The sequence below is a fragment of the Berghia stephanieae genome, chromosome 6, assembly GCF_034508935.2.
Source record: "Berghia stephanieae isolate SIO BIC M18660-M18661 chromosome 6, UCSD_Bste_1.3, whole genome shotgun sequence".
Lineage (NCBI taxonomy): Eukaryota > Metazoa > Mollusca > Gastropoda > Nudibranchia > Aeolidiidae > Berghia > Berghia stephanieae.
Genome location: NC_088365.1, coordinates 35,276,257 through 35,288,723, shown reverse-complemented (window position 1 = coordinate 35,288,723; position 12,467 = coordinate 35,276,257). Strand labels below are relative to the sequence as shown.

The 12,467-nt window shown below is 36.2% G+C and overlaps 1 protein-coding gene across 2 annotated transcripts in view; it reads left to right on the top strand.

Annotated features, from left to right (window-relative positions):
• The window catches only part of LOC144974946 (isoleucine--tRNA ligase, cytoplasmic-like), a 63,519-nt gene that overhangs the window by 44,456 nt on the left and 6,596 nt on the right, over nucleotides 1-12,467 (top strand). For both annotated transcript variants that reach the window (XM_078918484.1, XM_078918485.1), the window contains exons 27-29: nucleotides 2,236-2,362; nucleotides 3,609-3,704; nucleotides 10,286-10,453. In XM_078918484.1, the coding sequence (XP_078774610.1) occupies nucleotides 2,236-2,362; nucleotides 3,609-3,704; nucleotides 10,286-10,453 (391 nt within the window). The remainder of the gene's footprint in view (nucleotides 1-2,235; nucleotides 2,363-3,608; nucleotides 3,705-10,285; nucleotides 10,454-12,467) is intronic.

Below are 12,467 nucleotides of genomic sequence, written 5' to 3'. Positions count from 1 at the left end.
ATCGAAAATAAACAAAAGCAATTTTTAAAATCAAATTTATTCGTAAAACAGTTGGTTTTCAACCGATTTTTCTGAAACAAGGACCAATGTTCTTCTTTCTTCAAGCCGATTTCAACAATGTGACTTTCAAATTCCTCAGAATTATATTTTTTACTTTTAGATTTTAGCTTTTAGGCCTTCTCAAAAAGGTGCCACTTGCACAACAATAGCGTAATACATCGACGGCGAGAAGCGTCTTTGTTTCGACCAGCCGGTTCGGTTAGATAGCCTGTGATTGGTCGAAAGACTTAAAGACGCTTGATTCACTCAGTCTACTCATCATTGTCGACAAGACAAGAGTGCTAGAAACACACATCCCTCCCCTCATCTTAGTAGTGTGTGTGTGAGCGTGTGTGTTTTTTTTTGTTTTTTTTTTGTGTGTTTTTGACTTGGTCATGAATGCGATTGTTAGCTAAGCTAAGAAAGACGGTCGACGTCCTTGGGCTACTTTAATTAATTTTCGTGACTTGTTATTCAATTATTTGGAGATGGCAGATTAAGGTCGTTTACTCATTGTAATTTGTACTAAGTTTGTTTTGTCTGTCTCTAGATTAACTAGCTTTATTTCATTCATGTGCAATTCAATAAGTAGGCCACAAGTCTTTGGACGCTACTTTCTCTCTCATAGTAATATTCAAATGTCTTTTTCTCTCTATTGATTTCTCTTCTCTTTGTCTCTTTTCTCCCCTTTCTCTCTCTCTCCTCCCCCCCCCCCCCCCCTCTCTCTCTCTTCTCTCTCTCTCTCTCTCTGTCTCTCTCTTTTTTAAAATATTTTTTTTGCATGTTGTAGGAGGCCTAGACTTTACAGGAATACGTCCAAGTATTAATAGCCAGAGTCAATATATTTCTTTCTCTCAGTCTCAGCCACTCTCTTTTTCACTCACATCTCTCTCTCTCTCTCTCTCTCTCTCTCTCTCTCTCTCTCTCTCTCTCTCTCTCTCTCTCTCTCTCTCTCTCTCTCTCTTTTTTTTTTTTTTTTTTTTTTTCCTTTTTTTCCCCACGGATGGTGTAGGCTTAGATACTGGATGGCTTGTTATAGTAATATGTACTACGAGTCAATGATTTCCCCCTCTTTTCTGATTTCTCTCTCTCTCTCTCTCTCTCTCTCTCTCTCTCTCTCTCTCTCTCTCTCTCTCTCTCTCTCTCTCTATATATATATATATATATATATATATATATATATATATATATATATATATATATATATATATATATATATATATATATATATATATATATATATATATATATATATATATAGGTAGTGGTAACTGGTCTAGAATTGATGAATATGCTTGAAAATTACTACCTTAAAATTTTCCCTAGAGCCTGGAAAAAACCAGGAAAAAACCGGGAAAAATATTTTCCTGAATCACTTCTAGGCCTGTCATGGGCCGTTTATATTAACGATAGATATATTGCCAAGGCTAAGCGACGCTTTTTAGAATTGCCGTGTCTGAACACACCCCAGTGTATTTTCACACAGCCTTTGTGAAATTATTTTTTCACTTTCCAAACCCGTCATGTTCCAATGGTAGCCAATTTTAACTGAGCCGCTGAGCGATAAATTTCACTGTTTCGTCTAGCCAAAATTGACCACATTTACTTGGAGGACAGTAAATGTGTGAAAAAGAAAAATTCGAACATTGGAAGTGCGTTATGTAGAAAGCTTCAAACCGAAAGTTAAATGATTGCTACAAGCACATCTCGATTGCCTCATATTGTAAACAACCTGGTTGACCATTTCTAGTTTCTTCACTCATTGGGTACCTAATTATAAGGAACAATGGTAAGTAGCCTAATTAATTCCAGCGCAAAGTAGTTTTCTGCCATTGTTTTGCTCAAGCGAGCTTGCTGTTTACCTTCCATTTTGATTCTTTGGATTTTTCCGCTAAGATGAATTACGAGTTTCAGTCAATTTTATAGAGCTCATTTACAGGTCTAGCATATGACATCGACCTGGTATTATGTTGGAAGGAAGTAGAAGAAAATTGAGTTTGTCAAAAAGATTAGAATGCAGGAATTAAAATTACTTGAAGTACTAGAGAGAATAGAAAAACAATAACAAAAACTTGATCCCTTCACTAAAGGCATTTATTTAAACTCAAGATTTTATAGGTTAAGCTTAAAATACAATTTGAAACATCACGTTCATCCTGATGTAATGACGTTTTGAGACAAATGCTTTTATGGCAGGTATCAGACTGAAGGAAGTATTGAAGTTGCTGGATTCACACTGGAGCAAGGGGACTTGCGCATCACATATGTCTTTGACAAGCAGGGAGATGCACCACAAAATTATGAAGCTCATTCTGATGGCACTGTAAGTTTATGGAACTTACCATGACTTAACGTCTCATTATTTCTTTGTTTGTATTTGTTTTCTCTTGGAGCTGGGTAATTCATCACTGTAGAGTTTGGGAATCCCTTATTTGTTTAAACGTTAGTCTGAGCAGACCTGCCTAGTACTACAAAAAATTTGTAGAATTACAAATTTTTGGCTCTGTCAACAGAACTGATACATGTCTTTGACTCAATAAATTTTGTTTAAAAGGAAAGTTTAGTTCCTTAGAACCTATATTGAGGAACATTTTTTTTATTATGATGAGGACAAATTATTATAGTGACTTTTTCTTTTTTCTTCCCTTGGAACTACGAATTTTTGAAATTTCAAGTAGGCAGCTCTGTATGAGGTTGTGACAATTTATCAACATTCTTGACATTTTAACACTAAAATATTTAAAGTAATTCAAAGCATTGTAGAAATGAAATGATAAAAAAGTTTTGATACTTTGCCCTCACTTTTTCAACACTTTTAAAAGCTACTCCAACTATTCTGCTGATGTCTCATTCCCTGTTCTTGATTGTTTTTTAAACCCAGTCTAAAATGGATCTGACATATTGTAACATGTGACTACTTGCCTCAATTTGGTGATACATCAGGGTGTATTTGATGCAGAAACATTTATCAAAATTACAAAATGAATACTCTCCTCTTCGGGAGACTATCTTCATATTCATCAAAACATCAATATTGTTTGACTCGAATTTCATGTCACAGAGGATGACAGCTTAAAACACATTCTATCAAGAATTTCTGTGGCAAATAAAAGAATAAGAGATTATCACAATATATGGGGAAACAAGGCTTAGATTATTCATAGATGATTCTGAACTTGTACAGACAGATTCACACCACAAATAATAACAAAAGTTTTCATAAAGACCTTGGAACGATGAAAAATGGAAAATGTAATGTTATCTAGATGCCAGGATTTGAGATATATAACTAGATAATTAAAATCGAATTACCTTAATCATGATAAAATTCTAAAAGAAACATTTAGGTACTGATCTGGCAAATCATGTATTCTGATTTTAACACTTACTGTAGATCTTATCAGGAATAAAAATTGTGCAAGGATTTTTATTATCGATGTCAACAATTATTCATGAAATACTACTTCAAGTTTATTAATTGTCATATATAGGTAGATCCGTCCTCTAAGAAAATTAGGGCTAAAATTGATTTTAAATTTACCAGTTAACAAACACTGTTTTTCCTCCAGATCTTAGTGTTACTGGATACAGAACCAGATGAAGCCATGCTGAATGAAGGGACGGCCAGGGAGGTTATGAATCGTATTCAGAGGTTGAGGAAAAAGGTGAGTTTGTGAATGATCACAAACATTGTCTGCAAGTCAAATCAGTTGGCCTTCTAGTTTTTGAGCATTTATCACGTTTTGAAGACATTACTGGAACATTGTAAAGTGGATTATAATCAAAGTATAAACACTGAACAATGATTTATTTGAAACATAATTAAAGTTAAGAGTTCTCCAGGTGCTATTTTGAGAAATAATAGTTAGGATAGATTTATTTATTTATCTATAATTGGTTTCAAAATGTAATTCTTTCATTCAGACAGTCATAACAACAGTAGTGGGGGAACTGTACTCAGTACAACTGGTCTGACAATTGTGATATGTCATCATCTACTGATTAATGTTGAAAATGCTAAAATTATCCATTATGAATAAAGGAGTTGGGAGAGAACAGGGATAAGATGAACATTCTGAACATATTTATAAATAATTGTGGTATTTATGTACTTTTACATCCCAATAAAAATAACTAGAATTTTTGTGTAACTGAAAATTCTGGGACTAACACTTAAAAAAGGAGTCATAGATTTTGCAAAGGAATTTTAACCATGCTATCACAAAAGGTAGGCAGAGCTTGTTTATATGATTAAATTTTTTTTTCTTTCTTCAGCCATCGCTAACTACTTAATGCACCAATTTTGTTTTTGAATTTTACTTCTCTCGTCAGTTTCATTGCCGATTTAATCTTAATAACATATCATATCATGTAAAGGGTAATTTAGGCCAACTGACCTTTTAATATCCTGTGTATGCTTTTGCATGATACAGATAAAACCTGGGATATGTAAAGCGACGACAAAACTTTCAAAGATGGCTGCATGGCTGTTTCTCGATTACAAATCTAAATGGATAAAATTATTGAAAACAAGCCGTTTTTCTGGTCTAATACTAATATAAATAAATTTCTTTTTGACATTGGATAAATATCACTTTAACTCCAGGTGAGCGACTCAGTATATCCGAGTAGTAATTGAAGTGGCCCCTGTAAGTGGAATTTCAGCCATAATAAGTCAAAATCTTACATCACACACATTTAACATGTATTCACACACATGAAACACACAGATTCACACACCTGTGCAAGTGCACAGGTTTCAGCTCAGATGAACAATGTGAATAGGCAGGCCCAAGAAAAAATGTTATGTAACAGTAATATAAAGCTAGATTAGATGATTATAATATATATTATTAGAGAAAAAAAATTACTTCAGGCATTCCTTGAAAACCAGAGAACTGGACAGGTGAAGGAAGCAAGTTCCAGTTTTCTATGGGGAAAATTCAGTGATTATCCCTCGGTTCCAATAAGAACAGTACCCCATTGATTACAACTAAGTGATTTGCTGAAGGTCACACAATGCGATGGGTGTGTCAAACCAGTCACTTCCAGGTTACAAAAGGACTTTACCACTGTGCTATGCTGTCCCCTGTTCCATAGTGGCCAACTGTTGTTTTATTACAAGTTATGATTTGACATTGGGAAGATACAGGAAAATTTGAAAAACAAAACAAAAAAGAACCAATTTCATCTGTGATTTATTTTTAAAATTTTCCTCTAAGTTTCTCAATTTCAAATCATCTCATGTAGTTCCATATCTGAAGCAGACGTCGGAGGTCATCTTCCGCCAAGCTGATCTATCTCTTGCCAATTCTATTAAAGCAGCGCCACCTTTCTCAGCTTCATCTGTCCAAGTTCTTATCCCTTTCAAATACGTTATTCTTTGTCTTCCTCTTATTCTTTTTCCATTCATCTTTCCAGTCAAGGCGAGTATTTCCAAACCAGGGTGGCGGATAATGTGTCCTAAAAATTCCATTTGGCGTTTGATGATTTTTGTTATCAGTGATCTTTTTCTGTTTGCCATTTCTAAAATTTCTTCATTTCTTTTCCTTTCCATCCATGACACCCTCATCATTCTTCTGTAAAACCACATTTCCACTGCCTCCAGTCTTTTAACCATGGTCTTGTTTATGGTCCAGCTCTCACAACCATATAGCAGCACAGACAGTACATAGCAATCCAGGACTTTGATTTTTGTTTTCATGCTAATATTCCTGTTTTTCATAATTGTATGCAGCTGGTTGAATGCATTCTTCGCCATACCTATTCTTTTCTTTATTTCACAATCTGATTTTCCATTGGATGTTACATTGAAGCCTAAATATTTGAAACATTCAACTTGTTGTATTGTTTGTCCTCTGCTTGTTATTACACAGGCTGGTGGGTTATTATTTTTAGATACCGTCATACATTCTGTTTTAGATATATTCAGTTCCAGTCCATATTTTCACTACTCCTGACTACAACATCCAGTAATTCTTGTAGTTCATGTTCAGATTCTGCCAGTAGAACCGTTAATCTGCATACCTCAGATTTGTTACATTCTTTCCTCCAATACACACCCCCTTCTTATGTTCGATATCTCTTAATATCATTTCACTATAGAGGTTGAATAAATCTGGAGACAAAACACACCCCTGCCTAACTCCTCTTCTAATAGGTGTAAAACTGCTTAGTTCGTTGTCAACACGCATTGCTGCTTCTTGTTCCCAGTACAAATTCCGTAATATTCTTAAATCTTTACCATCAATGTCCAAGGATGATAGAATTTTGAATAGTTTTTCGTGTTGTACTTTATCAAAGGCTTTTGAATAGTCGATGAAACACATATACAGATCTTTATTTACTTCAATACATCTTTCCATCAGCATTGATAATGTGAATATTCCATTTCTGGTACCCTTGTCCTCAACAAAACCAAATTGCATCTCCCCAATTTCAGGTCGTTTTTATTTCTTATTCTTAGTAAAATTATCTTCAAAAGAATTTTTGTGAGGTGGCTCATTAGGCTAATAGTTCTGTGTTGTTCACAATCAACTGCCCCTGGCTTTTTTGGTAGTGCTATAAAAATGGATCGTTTCATATCAGTTGGCATTTTTCCTGTGTCATACACTTGATTTAGAAGGTTTGTGATGAATTCAATCCCCCATTCACCCAGGCCAGTCAAGGCTTCAATTGTTATGGCATCAGGTCCTGCAGCTTTTCCATTTTTCATGCTTTCCATGACGTTCCTAACTTCATCTTTCATTATAGAAGGCCCTTCCAGTTCTTTTATCATAGGCATTTCTCCTCGATTATCAAAAAAAAGTTCTTCAATATATTCTGACCATCTGTTTAGAATGCAGTCTTTGTCCATGATGGTGTTTCCACGCTTGTCTTTGATGCATCCACTTTTAGCACCTGATTTAGTTTTGTTTGTCACTTCTTTGATTTCTGATGGAAGAATTTGCCATTTTTTTCTTTGCAGGACATTATATAGTGACATTGTTCATTTATCCAGTCTTCTTTAGCTTCGTTGCATTTTCTTTTTATCTGCCTGTTCAGAGTCTTGTATTTTTCTTCCTGATTTTTGGCCTTTCTTCTCTCATTCATTAGTTCTAATATCTCTGGAGTAATCCATTTCTTCTTCTGCAACTTAAGTGTGGTTGGAACATTTTCTTCTAATGATGCAGCAACACTGTCTTTAAACTGCTCATATTTCTCTTCTATATCTGTTAGTTCTCCAAGCACTTCAAACTTGTTTCTTACTGATAGTTCAAATTTTTCTTGTATCTTCTGTTCTTCCCGGAGAATGTCTAGTTGGTATTTAGGTTTAGCCTTTGCTCTTTTGCAGATTTTCAATTTAACTCGTATGGGGCATAGCACAGGTATATGATCGCTGTTACAGTCAGCCCCCGGCATAGATTTGGCATACAAAACTGAGTTTCGGAAACGTTTGCTGATGAGTATGTAATCTATTTGGTTTCTCACTCCATCTCCAGGACTTTTCCATGTCCACTTCCTTCTATTGTGGTTTGTTGACCAAGTATTTGTGATTGTCAGATCATGTTGACGGCACCATTGAATAAGACGATCACCTCTGTCATTTTTGTCTCCCAGACCATGTGGGCCCACAATATCTTCTATTCTTTCTCGGCCCACCTTGGCATTAAAATCGCCCATGATGAGTTTTATGTCTGAAGACTTAAACTGATGCATTGCTTTATCTATTTGTTGATAGAAATTTTCCACTTCTTCATCATCGTGACTGGTGGTTGGGGCGTATATTTGTAAAATATCAAAATCAAAAGGTTTTGCTTGTAGTTTGATTGCCATTACTCTGTCTGATATGGGCCAGAATCCTTTGACTGCTCGCGCCGTTTTATTATCTAGTATAATTCCAACTCCCCTTTGGTGTTCTCCTCCTCCTGAGTATATAATTTTACAGTCATCATAATTAAGTTCTCCTGCTCCTTTCCATCTAACTTCTGATAATCCTAAAACATTGATATTCAATCTCTTCATTTCCATAACTACATTTGCTAATTTTCCTTTCTGGTACAGACTTCTTACATTCCATGTTGCTGTTCGTAATGTTTGGTGGTGCACAGTAGCTGGATGACGGTCGAGAGTCACCTGTTCACCTGCATGACTTTCTCTACCGGACGAGGCTGTAATCGAGTTGCTCGAAAAACATCCATTGACGTCGTTGACTAGATTCGCTTGGACGGACATCATGACGATCTTGGGATGATACGTCAGTGGTTTCCCGTTGCCTTCTGACGGATTTTTATCTGGTTTACTCCATAGCCTTTTGACCTCCCGGTCATAACCCACAAGGCAGTGGGAGCATTTGGCAGGTTTTAAGGCGCCTCCCATTCACCTTGATAGTCCCTTCATAGAGTATATGAGGCATTTTGTATGTGTAGCTGTGCTGCCAGACTACCCAACCTCACTCTCCACGACTATCGCCAGTTGGTCCGCGGCTTTACAGCTAACCTATAGATCAGGATCTGTAGGCCGTTCCACGATCCGCCACCTGTGGACGCGCTGGGTTGGGGATGGTCGCCCCAACTGTACCCAGTTCAAATCATAACTTGTTATAAAACAGTTGGCCACTATGGAAGAAATTCCATATACAGGGGCCACTTCAATGACCATTAGCATATTTACTAAGGTGCTCACCTTGAATTAATTTTATTTATCCAAATAAACAAATTGACCTCTGTCAAGCCACTAAAACGAGGAGTTTTTACTATTTTCATGGTTTTGAAGTAAAAGTTGTGCGGCCATCTTTATTAATTATTAGTTGTACTTGCAAGTCTTGGGAGTTTCAACCCTCATAAAATAAAGACTATTATTGCGGATTCGAAAATTTATCTATTAAATATTGATCCTACCAGTCCAGTTTCTTGGAATTTCTCCCCCCTGAAACATTGATATTGTGTGCTTAACAAAACTTGGCATGGGTTTCTTTGCAAAAGTAAAAGAAAGTGATTTTATGAGTTTTCAAAAACTATGGGACAATCTATTTTTTCTTCAAGCTGTCCAAATAATGATTTGAAAGACATTGTCTCACTGTAGTTCATGTGTTTGTGTGTCAGAGACCCCAGTCTTCTGCTATATAGCGAAATTCCGCTATCGTCGTGAAAGCTCGCCAAATCCTCTTCTTTCTTGTGGTCCCTTGACCTGTCATTAGAGATAAGAAATTTGATTTTATGTCTCAGATGATGAATATTTTAGAGCAAATGAAATACCAGTAATTAAATATAAGCTAAAATATGGTGGTATTAAATTAAGAACAGCTGTGGTGCCGACTTATTTGAAATTCTGCTTGTCACATACCATTTTCCTCCTTTTCAGCAATTTTTCCTCCTTTTTTGAAATTCTAGAATGGGGTCTCTGGTGTATGGGGCTGTGTTTTGTATTAAGGTGGTCCCTATCAACAGATATAAGATCCTATCATCCATGTCATCTGTGTGAGACCTAAGCAATTTGATCCGAGAAATACTGGAAGATTTCTGCTGGGTTCCACTTATATTTTTTTCATTGAATTAATTCCCTTAATCATAGGCACTTTTGAAACAAAACTAACTGTCCTGTGTAGGAGGTAAACTGCCAGTGTAGAAGACAGTGCTGAAACATCGAGCTTCTTTGTGGTCTTCTGGTATGACACATGCCTTCTGACAATTAAGTAATTTAAGTCCTGGTTTGAGCCGTGCTATAGGAAGCATAAAGTTGGTCCTTGGTGAAGGCTCTTTACCCTCATCCTTTCACCATTCTAAGGTGTAATGTAATGTGCAGCTATGTGGTCTTGTGGTATGACACTCGCTTTCGGATCAGAAGTCCCTGGGTCCGTGCCTCGCTCGACTCATAGTTGAGTCCTTGGAAAAGGTTACTCGGGTATAAAATGAGTATCTGGTTGTTAACAGCGTTGTCTCTGTCCGAAAAAATTGTAATGTCGCCTAATAGGTGTCATGTATCATTCTACATGTTACGTGTTGCTGTTCATCAGGGACCGTTTGTAAAACGCTTTGAGCATGTGTAGTGGATATTGCGCGATATAAAATGTGTTTTATTTTCTGTAATATGAGTATCAGGCTGGTAGCAGCATTGTGTGTCAAAAAAAAGTTGTAATAGCACCTTATAGGTCGTGTCTTGTACTAAATGTTGAGTATTGCTGTTGGCTTGGAATCCCTTGTAAAATGCTTTGAACTTATTTAGTGGATATTGCCCTGTATTTTGAGTTTTCTGTAACTCCATACAGGCCAAGCTGATGCCTACTGATGACATTGCTGTGTATTACAAAGCCTCCAAGAAAATTGCTGACATCATTCAGTCGTTCTCAGACTTCATTGATGCCACCATCAAACAGCCCCTCAAGCCATATCCAGTTCCTGGAAATTCTAATGTCATTATCACAGAGGATATGCCCGTAAGTTGATGATTTTGATAATGTTTGTTCTTTCATCATCTAATATTGATCATTTATCAGGTGTTGATAAGCAGTGACTTTAGTTTTGGTAAGTTATATATCCTCTTTGAACTCAAGTGTCAATAGGTGTCATCAGATCTGCATTCTATATATAAACTTTTTACAAAGCCATTGTAACAATGTCTTTAGGGGAGCATACTAATTATCCAAATCCTGTTGATACACTTGTTGGAACGTTGAACAGATGAAATTGTCACGTGAAAATCCAAGAAATATCAGTCACTTACTCACACATTCTGTCCATGGACAGCTCAAGAAATATACACTTTTATTAACAGCAGCGGTTGTTGATTAAATGTCACTTATGAGAGCAGTGACCAGCTGAACTCTAGCCCTATGGACCAGAGACTCCCTAGCATACCATGATGATATCACAAAAATAATCACAATCCAGAAAATAGCACTTGCGAAAGGTAAACAGAGAACATTGAATATTGAATAAGAAATAAAGAATAACCAATAATTGAAGACCCCTCATGCTTTCTCATGTATGCTTATATTCGGTGATTAAACTATATTTCATAATAGACTATTCTAAAACCTGTATAGATCTTTCTATTTCAAGATTATAGTAGACTTCTCTAGATTATAGGTATGAGCAGTACAAAACAAAAAAAACTATGTTCTTCTGCACAGCATCATTAGACGCCATCACCATCCATGAAAGAATATAGATTTTCTGTTGTCCTCAGGAATCACCCATGTCCAAAGTGAGAGAGTTTGGGGTCAATAATCTTGACCAAAAACAAACAAACGAAGTCTGAGGACATTATGGGTCACAGAACAATGCCTTAAGGGGAGGGGCGACACCTGAAATATCGATTTTTGGGTCAAAATATAAAATTTCAGTTTTTTATTTATTATAAAAGAACAATCATTTTTTCACATATTTTCAGCACTGAGAAGGTCATTTGGATAATATAAAGTTTGTAAATCGTCTTTCATAAACATGGAAGTCGACATGAAAATACCAAACTTTTCAATTTTTTGTGAGAATTCAACTGAAAATAATAGAGCTGAAAAGCATTATAATACATATCGATGTTGTAGATTTTGATATCGATAGTTTAGTCTACTCTTTGCCCATCTAGTTGACACGGTTTCAGTCTCATAAATATCACAATATGGGCAGGGGAGGAGTTTAGAAACTGTTAGTCGCGAACAAAGATTGTGTGTCAAACAGCTGATAAGAGGTCAAGTTGTCAGGTAAATACAACGTGATCACGAATGGTGCGATCTGATTGGCTGACCTTGTTCTCGACCTCCGACTCCGCGCCAGGGATTGGATGTTGAGTCAGGGTGAAAGTTCGCATCTATTACTATTACTTTTACTACGATTTGTTTACATTCCGATTGATCAATTGTTTTATCAAATTTTGACATGTATTCACGTTAATTATCTCTAAATATTTCCAATTTTTACTGGATTATTATAAATATACCTAAAGTGACCAAAAAATCCAAACGTTGGCAACAGTTATTTGCTACAAAAGCCAAGAAAGCAAGAAAGTTATGATGGCTCATGGTTGATCCGTGGCCACAAATCTTTGATTGGAATTGGGTGTGTGATAGTAGTATTATGATAAAGCGATTCCAAGCAATGCCGCAGCGGAAAGAAATGAGATGAGCTATTCTTGCTGGTCTTTACCACGGTTATTCCACCAATGACTTCCCTCAACATAGGTATTGTCCTCCTGAACAGGACTCCAGATGCTTTTATAATAATATATAGTGCTGCCCATGTGTATCCTGTTGACACAAGCAGCGTGTACATACACCTTTGAATTTTGATTTGCTTCATGAGCACTTGAAGCCTGTATATGATTTGTTGAAGTGTTGTGAGATGAAGACAACCCAAAATCCAAACGAAAGGTTTCATAATTCTGTTTGGTCAAGATGCCATAAAACATACTTCCATTCCCTGAAAAAAAAGTTGAGTTTGGTGCAGAGCATA